Here is a 15,487-nt window from a genome sequence, read left to right on the forward strand (position 1 = left end):
ATGCTTAACTGACTGAGCCGTCCAGGCGCCTCGATCATAACATTCTACGCAATCAGGCACTCAGCCCCAGGCCACGCTGGAAAGAGGCCTCCAGAACTGGTAAGTCTTGGAGTCCCCCCATTTGGGTTCAAACACCGGCACTGCCCCTGCGTAGCTGGGGCAGATTCCTTCACTCTCTGGGCCTCAGTTTCCTCAACTAGAAACTGGGGAGATGACAGTACCTCCCTCGTGTTGCCGGTACGAGCCCTCCATGAGCTAATGCCAGGGGAGCACACGACCCTGCACTTGCCCAAGGTAACTGCTCTGCAGATGTGAGTGAGCTCTGACAAGTATTGTGTCTTTTTCAGAATCCTAGAAAATAGGGATTCTGTTTTGGAAGGCAGGGCCAGGATGCCGGGTGGGTGTTCCCTGGGCAGCGAGGCTCTCCCAGGCCTTCCTTTTTTGCAGGCTTTTTTTTTTTTCTTTCTTGGCACGCCCGCAGCCAAGTCTGGGAGGGTTTCCTGGACAGAAGTCCCTGTGGCCGCTGCCTTAAGACGTGTGGGCTGGGCCGCGGCCGCCACTGCTCTCCGACCCAGGCCAGTGCAGCAGCATGGAGCTGTGGGGGGCCTACCTGCTCCTCTGCCTCTTCTCCCTCCTGACCCAGGTCACCACCGAGCCGCCAACCCCCAAGGTGAAGAAGGCTGCAAACATCAGGAAAGGTAAGGAGGGGGACAGGGCGCCTCCCCCATCTTCCAGGGAGCTGGTCACCCTGTCCTTTTCTGCTCTTCCTGCTTTCCTCCCCACCTTCATTTTCCTTCTTCATAAGTCCCGGGAACCTTAGTGAGGTACGCTTGGAGCCCGGGGAGACTTCTCCAATACCGGGGGCGGTTGTCAGCATCGTAAGCATCGTTGACTCTCAGATTGGGAAAGAACCTTCCAGATCACCTAAACTGACACCCACTCCCCACCCCCGCCCCAAATACGTTGAAGAAATCAAACCTCTGGTTTGGCAGTGCCAGCGGGCTCTGTTTTGTGATCTCCGAAACTGCGGTCACTCAGCTCCAAAATGGGGAGCGTGGCATTTGCTGAAAGGCTTCTGGTTAGGATTTCATGATCCCAAACATGCAAGTGGGCCCAGTGCCTGGCGCGTGGGATATACTTTAGGTGCGGGGGGTGGAATAAAAGGACCAAGTTAATTCTCTGTGTGATAGTGCGTCTCACAGCCTTGAGGAAATAAAAATGTGCAACCCCCAACGAGGACACCAGAAACGGGTTCGTGTTCCTTCTGTTGCCTCTGGGTTTGGGGTATCTTTGGGTCGCCTTGGCTGCTGCACGGCCTGCCCTTGGAGCCCTGCCTGTGGTGAGGTCACCCCAGGCTGTGTTGAGACAACATTAGTGAAATGCCATGGCAATGAACCGGGCTGTCACCCCCATAGGGCTCAGAGGCTCCGAGAGAGAGGGTTCCAGGGGATGAGATTGTGGATTTAGGCAGAGAAACAGACAGGCTGGAGCCAAGAGCATGGAAAAGGCAAGGCAAGGGGGCGTGGGCCACATTCCGGCCCCTCTCTGAGCCTCCTCTGTAAACGACAGATGCCCATTGGCCAGGGACTGGCGGAGTGTGGAAAGGTGCCTCAGGACAGTGGAGACCCACAGGGCTGTGGCTCAGTTGGTGAAGCATTTGACTCTTTTTTTTACGTTTATTTATATTTGAGAGAGAGAGAGAGAGAGAGCCGGGGGGGGGGAGGGGCAGATAGAGAGGGAGACACAGAATCCGAAGCAGGCTCCAGGCTCTGAGCTATCAGCACAGAGCCCAACTCGGGGTTTGAACTCATGAACCGAGAGACCATGACCTGAGCTGAAGTTGGAGACTTAACCAACTGAGTCATCCAGGCGCCCTAAGCATCTGACTCTTAACTTCAGCTCAGGTCATGATTTCACGGTTTGTGGGTTCGAGCCCCGCGTCAGTCTCTGTGCTGACAGTGCAGAGCCTGCTTGGAATTTTCCCTTTCCCTCTCTCTCTGACCCTCCCCTGCACTCTCTCTTTGTCTCGCAAAATAAATAGACATTTTTTAAAAGTTCAAAACAGAATGGATACCCTGCTGGCATTTATTTTGAAAAGCAGATTTATATACACGTACACATTTACTTTTATATGGGTAGAATTTTTCTGGAAGGCTCCACAAGAGTTAGTGACAGTGATTACCTCTGGGAAGAAAAACTGGGTAGCTGACAGCAAGCTCAGTTGGAAAGGAGACCGATATTTTGAACGGTTTGGGTTTTTAAAAAGTTATATGCAGGTATTACCTTCTCCAAAATTGTCAGTAAAAAGAGAAGAGTCAATACCCTGCATGGTTGTGTCCATGAGCATTGGCTAAAACTGCCACGTAGAGATCTTTGTAAAGGACACACAGTTCCAAAGGCAAATTATAGGATTTTTACATGTGGAAAGAGTTGCTGATTTCTCAACTACCAAAGATTTAGTATTTATTTAATCACGTGAACCATGTGTTTTGTCATTTGAGAAAGGAGGTCAGACCAGATGATGCCTTGGCCCTCTCCAGATGCCGCACTTGAACCCTGGCCCCAGGTGGTCTCCGTGGCGGCCCCTGGAGGCCCTGGACCCTGGAGGCCTGCAGAACAGCTGACAGTGACCACAGCCCCAGCCTCTCCCTGAGCCCCGCTTCAGTGTTCTGACTCACCCTGGTTTTTCTTCCTTCCACCGATTGCCCACATACACAGCAAATGCTTCCAGAATGCTTCTCCACGGGGGCCAATACATGTGCTGAGCATCCTAACAAAGGATCGCCAGCCTGCTCTTAAGGTGCAAATCGGAACAAAAACCTTGGTGGTTCTCGCTCGGGCACCAGCGCCATCTGGGGGCGGGGGAATACATTACAGTCCAGGAGCCTGGGCCCCACCCCTGGAAATGCTGGATGCAGGGGGGGAGGGCAGGAGGCGGGAGGCATCTGTGTCTTCCCCAAATCTCCAGTGATTCCAAGGAGCCGCCAGGATTGAGGATCCCAGGAACGAGTGAACCGGCCGAGGCAGAGGCCCAGCAGGAAGCACACATAACCCCACCAGGCTAGTCTGCAGGCCTCAAACCCTCCCTTTTATTGCCTTGCTCATCTGGGTGTTATTTTCCTCATATTTAATAAGTTACATCACTAAATTCTGCACATACAAGTATGTTTCTTGCTCACATTTGTTTCCTGCGATTCCCCTGCAAAAGCCTCTTATGGGTGGACAAAGGCTCTGACCTCATCGCTCGTGACCTTGGACTTTATGCAGGCACAGCTAAATGGACTGCAGAAGCGCTTCCCCACCCTCTACCCCAAGCCCTGCAGCCTTTTCTGAAGCCCCTGGGATTTCAGTAAGACCAGGGTCCACCCACAGAGCCTTCATCCACACACACACACACACACACACACACACACACAGGAAGATACTTCCCACATGCCCCTGCCGGCCCACGCATAACCAGCTCCCAACGGGCCTTTGTGCTCAGGATGGCTCAGGTCAGGAACCTACTCGTGTGCTGTCACAAGGGCGGGGAAGGCCCAGCTTGGAGCCTGGAGGACCTGGGTTCGGGCCAGCCCTGCCTGCTGCTGGCTCTGAGATCTTAGGCGAGTTGCTTCCTCCCATCTTCGGTTTGCTGTTTGTGATGCGGTGCGATAGAAGAGAGACGCATTACCCCTGGTCAGTAGGGTTGATTTAAGAGACAAGCACTGTTCACACCCTTTGTTTCTCTTAGGCTCTAGTCTTCTTTGGAGTCTTCCGAGGTGGGGGCTGCTAGCATCCCATTTCGCAGAAAAGGAAACTGACTTCGGAGAGACTGAGCAACTCGCCCCAGGCCGCTCACGGCCTTGTGACCTCAGAGCCCACGCACCTGTGCTGTCACACTCAGCCCCCAGGCTGGAGCGTGTGCCCTGCTGGGCCGCGTCCTGTTGTTCCAGCCTAGGGGGGTGAACTTGGCAGGGCTCAAGGGCATCTGGCTCTGCTTCCTATGCTTTGTACTCCTCTGGATCTGGGAGCAGCGTTGGGCGTGCACCCCCAGCCCCTGCCAACCCTGACCCCATCTGAACCCCAGCAATATTCCTAAACAAATGTACAGGTCTCACGGAGGAGCAAGTGAAGGATGGGTCCCCTCCCCCCAGCAGATGGAAAATCACAGGGACTTAGGCTACCACCAACGGGGACAGAGAGAAAGTAGTCCAAGATATCAAGGTCTAGGGGTGTCCTTTCCTTTGTCCCCTTGTGGTGGATACAGGTAGCGTTTATCCCACGCCGTCCTTGCCGGCCCGCATCCTTAACTGCCTTCCTCACGCGTCTGTGATTGTCTCCATCCTAGATGTCGTGAGTCCAAAGATGTTTGAGGAGCTTAAGAGCCAGCTGGACAACCTGGCCCAGGAGGTGGCCCTGCTGAAGGAGCAACAGGCCCTGCAGACAGGTGAGTGCGGACGACAGCCTCTCCGGGCAGGTGTGGGCCAGGGGAGGGCTCAGGCGGCAGCCAGCAGTGTGCCTGCGGCCAGTACCGGGGCCCCGGCTGTAGGCCAAGAGCCGAGGGGCTCAGGGAACCCCCTCCTCGGCCCGCTTCCTCTTGGGCAGGTCCCCTGACGTGTGTGCAAACGGGAATGTTCTCAAAGGACAAAGACTCTCCCCCAGGAAGCGCATTACCACCCACCGGAACCGTGGCCCCAGGAGCACTGTGGAGCCAGCCAGCAGCCTTCCTAAAGAGCTCCCAGAGGACCGTCCCCTCAGCCAGCCCCCACAGCCCTAAGGGGCAGTTGGCTTGCCTCCCCCGCGTGTCAGCACATTTGCTGAAGCTGTCACTCTTGCTCATCGTAATGATGCTGAGGCAGGGTTTATCACAGCCATTTTAAGGAAACCTAGGGGCGGCTGGGTGGCTCCGTTGGTTGAGCAGCTGACTCTTGATTCCGAGTCAGATCATGACCTCACGGTTTGTGGGTTCAAGCCCTGCCTCGTGCTGACGGTGTGGAGGCTGCTTGGGATTCTCTCCCTCTGCTCGTCCTGCTCTCTCTCTCTCTTTCTCTTTCTCCAAATAAATAAGTAAATTTAAAAAAATGAATATGGGGAAACCAAGGCAGAGACAGGTCCTTTTCCTTGCCCACACTCACCTGGCCGGTTAGTGCAGATTCGGGTCTGAATGCAAGCAGCCTGCGCAGGCTGGGTGGGAGGGAGGGTGGGTTTTGGTCTGCCTGGCCCTGCGCTAACCAGACAAGCAAGGATGGACCCAGTCACACAGCCCCAGAGCCTGGGGGCGAGGTCGGGGCTCCGCCACCTGCCCCAGCTCTACCTGGGCCACATAGTCTCTCTCAACCACGTTCCTTTCATAGCGGCTCAGACTCGCCTACTCCTTTGCGACCTTGCCCCAGAGAACCAGGCTAATGGTACTAGATTACGCTTACAACGTGAGTTTGCTGCGCGCCTGGCACTGTTCCAAGTGCTTTTTGTAGGTGAACTCCTTCTCCACAGAAAAGCCACGTAGCGGGGCTTATGACTAGGACCCCACCTCCATTTTCCACCAAGAAGCTGAGTGTCTTGCCAACTGTCAGAAGTAGCAGAGTGTCGCTCTTAGCTCTGCTCCGCTGCCTCTCAGGTTCTCATCTGGGAATCACCTCGGTCCCTTCTTAGGAAATCTGCCAACCTCCCTGTGCTCACAGCCACCCTCTCCCTTAGGGTGACCGAGGTGCATCCAGCTCCTGAGCCTTGGATCTCCCCTCCCCTCGTGCGTCCTCGGAGACCTCCAGATCCTTCTCACTGGGCGGTTTGCGCACGCTTCCTCCCACCAAGATCTTTCCTTTCAGCCTCCACACCGGCCATCCTTCTGGCCCGCTGAAGTGCCACGCTCTGTTCCTTCTACCACAGGGCCTTTGTCCATGCTGTTCCGGCAGCTTGAATTGCTCTCCCAAGATCCACCTAATACGTGCTTCTGGCATCACTGTCTCAGGACTCTCTCGTCCCTTGTCTCGATCAGTCTCCTCAGTTATCATCCTCACAAAATGATGTTCTCTCCTTCACCACATTTACTGCAGTTTGTAATGCTATATTCATTGGTTGATTTACGTCTGCCTCCTTTGCTAGATGATAAGCCCCAGGGACACAGGGACCATGTTTGCATTTGACGACCTTATCTCTTCCACCAACTTGCCCAACATAGTGCCTGCCACATATCAGCACTCAGCAAATTGCTAAAAAAAATTTTTTTTTAATGTTTCTTTATTTTTGAGAGGGGGTGGGGAAGGACAGGGAGAGAGGGAGACACAGAATCTGAAGCAGGCTCCAGGCTCTGAGGTGCCAGCACAGAGCCCAACGCGGGGCTCGAACCCACAAACTGTGAGATCCTGACCTGAGCCAAGGTCAGATGTCCAACCGACTGAGCCACCCCCGCCCTCAGCACTCACTAAATTTCTGAAGAGAAATGATTTTCTTCAACCAGCTTAACATAGCAGCCGGGGTCAGGGAGTTCTAGAAAGGGAAGGGTCTACCATGATTTGGCTTCCAGTTATAGAACACCTCATAGTAGATTAAACAAAAAGGGAGTCTGAAAGAGGGTAGCTGTTGAGCTTTTGTTCAGAAGCTTTGCCTCACGGCCGCAAGATGGCTGCTCCAATTCCAGGCATCATGAGTGCATTTTGAGGCAAGATGGAGAAAGAATGGACCAGCCATTTACCAGGAAAATGGAGGTCTTCTATTCCCATCTTGCTGATTAGAGCTCTATTGTAGGACCACCAGTAGCTTCATTACAAGAAGGAAGCTTTTCCAGCCTCCGTAGTCGAGGCAGACAAGAGAGAGAGGAGTTGGGAACCGATGTTGGTTGGATCAGCCGTTGTTGGTGGCAGTATCCGGGAACACCGAGGGAATGTTCCCAATGAGCACAGTGCCATTCTGGCTGTCCGTTTCCTCCTCTGTGCAGTGGGAGGTGCGTGGGCAGATTGCACAACAGGCCCTAAGTCTCTCTCTCTCATGTCTAAGCTTTGTGCTTGGACAAAGTCCGTGTAACCCGTGTGCCACTTGCCCCCTGAGGTGAGGATGTGGTGGGGACCTCCTGGCACAAAGTCTCTGACATATGGCAGTCCAAACACTGCCCCCACCCCATGCCTGCTGATTCCTAGGAGGTTCACGGCCTCCCAAGCTGACAGGGCCTTCCAGAATTCCCCCGCTTCGGGCAGAGATGTCCCCGCCTTTACACTCCCGCGCGCCCCAGGCCTTGGAGGTGGCACGCAGGAAGGGCCCTGACCTTGAGCTAGGGGCTGTCTGCAGCTGAAAGGCTAGCCTTACCACCTCTGGCATGGGGACGAGGGCTCTGCATCGGTGTCCACCACGGCACCCCTTCTGGTGCCCCCTGGGGGCTCTCCAGGGCCATCGGGGTGGCCGGGCGGGAACCGCAGGAGAGTGGGCCTGGCCCTGGAGGTCGGCCTTGGGCTTGGGAACCTGCAGACCTTGGGTGATGGCCATCTCTGCCCCCTGCAGTCTGCCTGAAGGGCACCAAGGTGCACATGAAGTGCTTCCTGGCCTTCACCCAGGCGAAGACCTTCCACGAGGCGAGTGAGGACTGCATCTCACGCGGGGGCACGCTGGGCACCCCGCAGACGGGCTCGGAGAACGACGCCCTCTACGAGTACCTGCGCCAGAGCGTGGGCGCCGAGGCCGAGATCTGGCTGGGCCTCAATGACATGGCGGCCGAGGGCACCTGGGTGGACATGACCGGCGGCCACATCGCCTACAAGAACTGGGAGACGGAGATCACGGCGCAGCCCGATGGCGGTAAGGTCGAGAACTGTGCCGCCCTGTCTGGCGCGGCCAACGGCAAGTGGTTCGACAAGCGCTGCCGGGACAAGCTGCCCTACATCTGCCAGTTCGCCATCGTGTAGCCGACGGTGGGCAGGGGAGGGGGGTTGCGGGGACCGGGGCGCCCAGCCCGGATCCCCGGTCGGTGGTGCAAATAAAGTCGGTACCTCTGGACCCGGAGTGGCTGTGTCTGTGTTGGGCCCACCGGGCGAGGAGCTCCGGAGAGGTGGGGGGAGGGGAGGAGGAGGGTGGGAAGGAAGGAGGAGGGACGAGGGGAAGAAGGGAGGATGGGAGAGGAGTAGAGGAGGTGGAGGAGGGGGAGGGGAAAGTAGAAGGAGGGGAGGAGAAGGGAGGAGGGGAGAGGGGAGAGGCGGAGGCAGGGAGGAAGGGAGGATGGGAGAGAAGGGGACGAAGTGGAGGAGGGGGAGGGGAGAGTATAAAGAAGGGAGGAGAAAGGAGGAGGGGAGAGGGGAGGGGCAGAGGGGGAGAGGAGAGGAGAGGGAAGGTGAGCTGGACACACACGGTTCACACCACGAAGGGTTTCTCTGCAGGAGGATGGAAAATGAGGGGAGACTTAGATCCCCCCGACTGCAGCTGCCTCTTTTCTTTGCGTAACATTTTCTCGTTTAATTTCCTACTTACTGAAAAGTTGCAAGAATTCCCAGGTCCCCCTCCTCCACATCTTCCAAAAATTAACATTTCCCCATATTTGCTTTATCCTTGTATTTTCTTCTGGACCATTCGGCAGTAAAGTGCAGACATGATACCCCTTGACCCCTAAATGCTTCCGGGTATTTACTTCCTGAGAACAAGAACATTTTCTTACATAAGCACAGCACCGTTATCAAAATCGGGAAATTGACGCTGGCGCAATGTTGCTGTCTAGCTTACTGCCCTGATTCCGATGTCCAGGCTTCCTTTTGGAAACGTGCTGGAATCCATCATCCCCTCCCCAGCTCCAGAAAAGGGGAGACCCCCCCGACCCCCTGCAATCCCTCCCGCTGTGGATCCATTTCTGGGATGCCCCCGACATCTGAGTCCTGCTGAGGGCTGAGGGGTTGGGGTGGGGGATGAGAGAGGAGGGTGCCCGCAAGATAATTTGCATTCCTGTCCTCCCCCAGCACACCCTGGGGGCCGATTTGACAATTGCCAATACTGCCTAACTGGTCTGTCTCCTTCCCACTCCTTACAGGAAGCTCCACGCTAGCAATGACACCCACCACTTGCTGAGCCCACCAGAGTACAGGAATTTTAAGTATGTTGCTTTATTTAATCTTGTCCCCCCAGGACAGGATGTGCTATTATCCCCATTTTGTAGAAAAGGAAGCTGAAGCTCAGGGAAGTTAAGTGACTTCCCTTGGGGTCACCCAGCGAGTAAATGGCAGAGCCAGGATTTAACCCAGGGCTGATTCCAAAGGCCTTGGCCTTTCCACCACCGCTGTGATGTTTGTTTGCTCCATGTACTGGAACCTTCTGGAAATAAAACAATAGAAAAGTGGTGCAGTGACACCCCCCCCCCCCCAAAGGCTACTGGCCAGCTCCTGGTGTGACCTCCCTAGGAGACACCTCCCTAGGGGAAGTCTTCCTTGTCCCATCAGTCCTGGTATCATTCCACAATCTGGACGTCCACACCACCTTTTTCTCCCTGGCGGTTTTTTAGTGTATCTTGCCTTCAGGAATGAATTGATAACAGTTTGATTTGCTGCATGGCAGGAGGGTGGGCTGGGGGAGGTAGCTTATAGTGATCGGTGTACGTACTTCATGTCAGGCAATCTGCTGGGCACTGACACAGAAAGCCTCTTGTGTAATTCAGTAATTATGGGAAGAGGTAATACAATCCAGTTGTAGAGACAGGCTCAGAAGGCTGATGCCATTTGTTCAAATGCAAAGCTGAGACAAATCTAGGACTTGCAGCCCTGAGTTTTGGGCTCTTTTTACCCCACTCAGCTGCAGGATGTAGGTGACCAGTGTTTTTTTTCAGAGTTCCTGACGCGGGTGGCTGCCCGCAAGAGGGCACCATGCCTCTGCGTGTGAGCACGGGTCCTAGTGGAGAGGTGCCACCCGGGTGCCTCTTGGGCAGGCAGCCAGCACTTCCCGCCTCCAGCACCAGGTGGCAGTATGGCCAAGAGAATCGTTATGCATCGCTAATAGGGAGGGCCACAGATGCTCTTACATTTGGAACACGGAGACCAGTGGATGGCAAACTGGGGTACACCTGTCCCAGGATCTTGTTTTTTTTTTTAAGTTTACTTTGCTTTTGAGAGAGAGTGAGCGAGCAGAGGAGGGGCAGAGAGAGAGGGGGACAGAGGATCTGAAGCAGGCTCTGCGCCACGTGGGGCTCGAACTCACACATGGTGAGATCGTGACCTGAGCTGAAGTCTGATGTGTAACTGACTGAGCCACTCAGGCGCCCCTTTCTTGTTTTTATTTTAATTTTTGGCACTCTGTGTTTTTGGACTGTTGTGTTATGGACTGTTTTGCACTCATTTTGAATATCACGTTGAAATATGAGTTATCATGATTACTAAGGTTGTTTTTGTGTTTTGTTTTGTTTTGGGTGCTTCCTTAAATTTTATACCCCGGGTGACTGCTTCACACAGTGCTTTACTCACCTCACTAGTCCTGGCCCCGGCTCAGAGGTACAAACTTTGGAGAATCTTCCAAGGTGTATGTAAGCAAGGATAGGAATTTGGAGTATAGGACTTCACCTTCTCCTGGAAAGAAGTGTCCTAATATTCTCCTGGAACTGATATTGAGGCCTCTTGTGCAATCAGCCTTTATTCTCTTCCTCATGCTGTGTTGCCTGGTGTGTAAGAAGCTTTGGGGATGCCGAACAAACAGACAGTTTGAAATATTGGTCGGGTCGGTGGGTCTCAACCCTGGCCAGACATTAGAACCCAGGCTGTATGCTGGACCAATTAAATCCAAATCTCCGGGGAGTGGGCCCAAGCACTGGAGTATTTGAAGCTTTCCAGGCAATTCCAAACAATAGCGGTTGAGAACTGCTCACTTTGGGAAGCCAGCTACCTATTAGGTTAAGATTTTGGAAAAAGCCCAACAGCCCCAGAACATCTTCCTCTTCGGTCTGCCTCGGTCTGAATTTCCTACCGTTCTAAGCCTAATGCACGCTAATCAGGATTGGCCAAAAGAAGTCTGGTTACTGTTTTATATTGATTTTGACAGGATGCAGAGGCTCAACTTGAAGGAGTTAGTATAAGTTAATTTCACTAGAAAGTAGACATGTTTATCCAGTTGGAATTAGACTTCATTGCATATAATGAAAAATCCAAAATAACAGGGCCTTAAGACAGAAATCTGGAGGCAGATAGTCCAATGCTGATATGGCATCTCTAAGGTCACAGGGTATTCAAGGTTGCCTTTGTTTTTCCCATTCAACCATTCTAGTGTGCACTTTCTGTCTTTGGGGTCACCTCATGGTCCATGATGGCGGCTGGAGTGCCAGCCATTATTACCCACATTCCAGGCATCGAGTAAAAGACAATGGAGAATGGGCAAGAGAGTTCCAGTCAGCTCCCTTTAAGGAGTCTTCTCTTTTCCTTATGTTTCATAGGCCAGAACTTTGTCAAATGCCTGTCTGCAAGAAAAGAGGAAAAGTACAGCCCTTTAGGTAGGTACCTTCACTCTCCAAATAAAATCAAATGTCTTTAAGGAAGAAGGGGTAAATGGTAGGTAACTAGCCATTTGAAGTTGTAGTATGGAGCCATTGCAGACCCAAAGCCTGACCGTGGGAGGGAACTAGAAACTAGGAGGCCAAATTAAGTGATTTTGAAGAAGAAATGATTTGTTCATCTTGTTCCCCCAAACTTGCTGCTGTGGGTCTTCCGACTTGTTTTTAGTTGGGCATCTGGGTCAAGCCCTAGGGATTTCAACAAATTCCTAGTTCCTAAGCACAGCCATCTCAGCCTCAGATTGGGGTCCGTGGTCTCCCAGGGCAGCCGTCTTCCTGAAGAGCCCAGACCAAGAAAGGTGTAACCCCCAGGTGCTTCCTGCCTGCCCTTACCTGGGTGGTAGAATCGGTGATTGCCAGTCTGGGGTCAAAAGCCACAGGGCATACCTTGGCTGCCCCTGGCTGCATTCTGTGAAGCTTTCTCTTTCACTCCCCTGGAGAGTTCGTTGCATACCGGATCACTTACGGTCCCAGCAGGAAGCCGAATCCAATTCAGGCAGTAAGAAGGATTGTAACGAAAGGCCTATGGGAGGCCCTCGTTTTGCACAGTTCTGACAGATAGGAGTTTCAATTATGGATAATTTCAATTATTTTAAATGACGCCGGTCCCACAGCAAAATGGTTCCAATCTCCATTCCACTGGTGTATTCACTCTGAGCAATTGTCTCAAGCTTCAACGTAAGGTGTAGTTGGACTGCTGGCTCTTCAGACCAGAAATCGCTATGTGAACAGCAGGTACGCTGTGTGATCGGTGACCAATCATGTCCCCTCTTTCAAGACAGACAGCCAAGTATTCAGTCGTGTTGCTTCCCGTCTCCCACTGATGAACCCGGGGGACATTTTACAAAGACGGAGACCTGAAACAGGGAACTGGCCAATGAAAATGCAGCCCAGCAATGAACCCTAATAATGCAGCAGAGAAATCTGAATATAGACCAGGGAGGGGGCATGGTTAGAGAAGATACAGCTGATGGAAGGGTGACCCCGCTGCCTTTGGAGACTCCGTATGGGGCTGGAGGAACTTAGGGAAGGTCAACTTGTCATACATAAGTGAGAAAGTGAAGAACTGATGATGTCCCTGTAGAAGTGATGCCAGCAAAGTTCCACGTGAGGGGAACTCTTGGAGGTATTTTGTGACTTTAGTAATAAGAAAGATGGGGACGCCGGGGTGGCTCAGTCCGTTGGACGTCCAACTTCAACTCAGGTCATGATCTCACCCGTTTGAGTTCGAACCGACAGCTCAGAGCCTGGAGCCTGCTTCAGGTTCTGTGTCTCCCTCTCTCTGCTCCACCCCTGCTTGCTCTCTGTCTCTCAAAATTGATTTAAAAAAATTTTGTTTTAAATAATAAGAAGGATAGGGGCACCTGGGTGGTTCAGTTGGTTAAGCGTCTGACTCTTGATGGCACGGTTTCATGAGGTCGAGCCCTGGGTCAGGTTACATGCTGACAGTGCGAAGCCTGCTTGGGATTTTGTCTTCCTTTCTCTCTGCCCCTCCCCACCCCTCTCTCTCTCTCAAAATAAACTTAATTAAAAAAAAATTGTAAGATAAATGCTGGAAGCTGATCCAAACTTAGAAAGCAGTATGACAATTTGCCGAGGCACAGAAAAGATGCCCACTCTATAGCAAGATTAGCCGGCGGGGAGAAACATGCAAGGCACTGTTCAAATTCCTCCTGGCAAGACTTTTCCGAGGAAGTACTTTCTCAGTGCCGGGGGTGATTCAAACTGTTGTATTTAATATTTGTGCCTTTTCTCTTACCAGCAGCAAGAGGGTTTTAATGTGTTCACGAACTTTTTGATAGGTGGATCGTAATTCACTCCATTGATCACGAAGGTTGTTTTGCACAATTGCAGCTTGCTTGGGCATTTTTACAGTCCCACGACCACTGGGTGACGTGAGGACTCCTGTATTTACAGAGATACGGGCATTCTCAGCAAGTAAGCTCCCTGGCCGCAGCAGGAAGCACCCTGTGGGGCAGAAGGATCAGCAGCGGGGCTTGGGGGCCAGATAGTGCTTCCCGGGAACCACTGAGCAGGAGCACATGGGAAGAGAGCTCTGTGCAGGGGGACACAACCACAGCCAGGAAATGCAGCCCAGAGCACAGAGGGGGGACTGGGAGAACTAGCCGAACACCTGCCTGTGCCCACCCTCCCAGCTTGACAGTGTGCTTCCTGCTCACTGGGTGAACCCCACTGAAAAGCAGCTAACAGTACTGGGTCTAGGCAATGCGGTCTGGTCAGACTCCCAGGGCACAGGACAGGGGAGAGGTGGGTGGAGCCTGGACAGGGGCGTAAGTACATTGAACATGTGCTGTTATTTTTATGTCCATGCCCTGCAGTCAAGGAGGAAGTCACCTGCACCTCTGGTGCTCAGTGCTACCACCTCAGTAAGGACGAAGGGAACAGATCTGGGAATCCAGGTTTCCATTTTTTTTCAATGTGTCCCGGAATTCCCTCGATGCTGCTGGTCACATTGGCTGGGACGTAAAACAGAAAACACTCAGGGTCAACGGGAAGGAGAAAAAGCAAAGTCAGTGTTTTTCAGCCAGTGTTTAGAAGAACCATTTCTGTTGAGAGTCCCCCAAACTCAGATGTTAAGCGAGACAGGCTGGGAAAATTTCGAATTACCTTCTAAATACAACTGACAGAATGTCAGGGCAGGCAGGCGTGGGTACAGCTCTCAGAGGTTACTGCATATAAAGCATAGCGCCGGGGTGGGGGGGGGGTGGATCAGGTTTGCAAGCATTTTACTGACATGAGTTGCTGTAACTTACATAAGGCATTTCATGTGTTTTAGTTACAGCTTTGGAAATGTATTGGGGGGTCTGCGGCATTCATTAAACAGAAAGTTGCTATTTAAATAGAAAAGCAGTTCTCCTTGGCCTTCTGCAGGATGCTGGGTTTCTCTCGCACCGTCTTCTGTTAGATCTTTTGCTGCCTGCAGCTGCCTTGCTCTGAGCTGATTCGGGGCTGCATCTCTATCCAGGAGGTCCCAGGCTGTGGGGGTCTCCCCACTAGGCCCACGTGGCTAGTTTCTTTGCGAGAGGGTAAAGAGGATCGGCAAGGGAGAGTTCTTCACCTTCGGTACTGACCTTTGAGGCCAGATGAGCCTTTGCTATACAGGCGCTGCTGTGTGCACACGGCAGGATGTTTAAGCAGCTCCCTGACATCTGCCCGCCAGCCACTCCACTGTGACAGCCCAAATGTCTGCAGACATTGCCACATGTCCCCTGGGGGAAGGCAAAAATCACCCCCTGCCCCCCACTGAGAAGTTGGGGAGCCGTAGATACCTGAGGAGCCCTCACAAAAAAGAGCCGTGCAAAAAATAATTGAGGCAGACCTTGTTTGAGGGATCAGATTCCATGGTTTATGAAGAAACCGTATTTCCCACGCCAAAGTTCAGCACACGTGACTTAACAGAGGCTTAAAAAACAAACAACCCTCTTCTGTGAATTTATTTCTTCACCAGTAGTACACAGGTTGTATCACATTTGTGTAGGGTTTTGTGTTTTTTTTTTTTTTCCCTCTCTTCTCTTTCCCCCCTTCATCCTGCCGGCCATTCCCCTCAATAAATCTCTTGCATGTCTAATCCCATCCTGGTGCCCGCTTCTGGGGGCACTTAAACTGGTTCAATGGCTCAAAATAAGCGAACTGTCCACTGAAGAAATGTATGGCCCCCCGGGGGGGGGGTGGCCCAGATGTCTACAAGAGAGCCCCAGCCTCGGCTGCTGCCCCCCAGGGACAGGAGGCCAGTCTTTCCCTCGCTGCCTCTGGGCAATGACTGAGCAGGACAGGGGCATCGAGGCCACACTGTCCCGCTAAATAAGGGGACTCCTCTGATGAGGCAGGTAAACATAGGGAGTCCCCAGCGGCTTGGCCAAGATTTTCTCAGAAGTGCACTGCGGCCCGTGGTTCTCCCTACCCAGTCCCTCTCTCCCGGGTCAGCCCGCACAAGCGTCCCCTCCACCCCCCCCACCCCCCCCCTGCCGAACTGCAGAGGGCTCCCCCTGC

The 15,487-nt window shown here is 53.0% G+C and overlaps 1 protein-coding gene across 1 annotated transcript; it reads left to right on the forward strand.

Annotated features, from left to right (window-relative positions):
• Nucleotides 1-447: 447 nt before the first annotated feature.
• CLEC3B (C-type lectin domain family 3 member B) lies at nt 448-7,962 on the forward strand. The gene is made up of 3 exons (XM_015540354.2): nt 448-698; nt 4,328-4,426; nt 7,471-7,962. Exons 1-3 carry the CDS (start codon nt 590-592, stop codon nt 7,869-7,871), a joined length of 609 nt encoding a protein of 202 aa, XP_015395840.2. The 5' UTR covers nt 448-589; the 3' UTR covers nt 7,872-7,962.
• Nucleotides 7,963-15,487: the final 7,525 nt, after the last annotated feature.

Source organism: Panthera tigris, chromosome A2 (genome assembly GCF_018350195.1).
Source record: "Panthera tigris isolate Pti1 chromosome A2, P.tigris_Pti1_mat1.1, whole genome shotgun sequence".
Lineage (NCBI taxonomy): Eukaryota > Metazoa > Chordata > Mammalia > Carnivora > Felidae > Panthera > Panthera tigris.

Excerpts from the sequence above, each read along its gene's own strand:
- CLEC3B (XM_015540354.2), top strand. The coding sequence starts at position 590 with ATGGAGCTGTGGGGGGCCTACCTGCTCCTCTGCCTCTTCTCCCTCCTG. Across the intron at positions 699-4,327 it reads GGCTGCAAACATCAGGAAAG|ATGTCGTGAGTCCAAAGATG; the intron begins GTAAGGAGGGGG and ends TCTCCATCCTAG. Across the intron at positions 4,427-7,470 it reads GCAACAGGCCCTGCAGACAG|TCTGCCTGAAGGGCACCAAG; the intron begins GTGAGTGCGGAC and ends TGCCCCCTGCAG.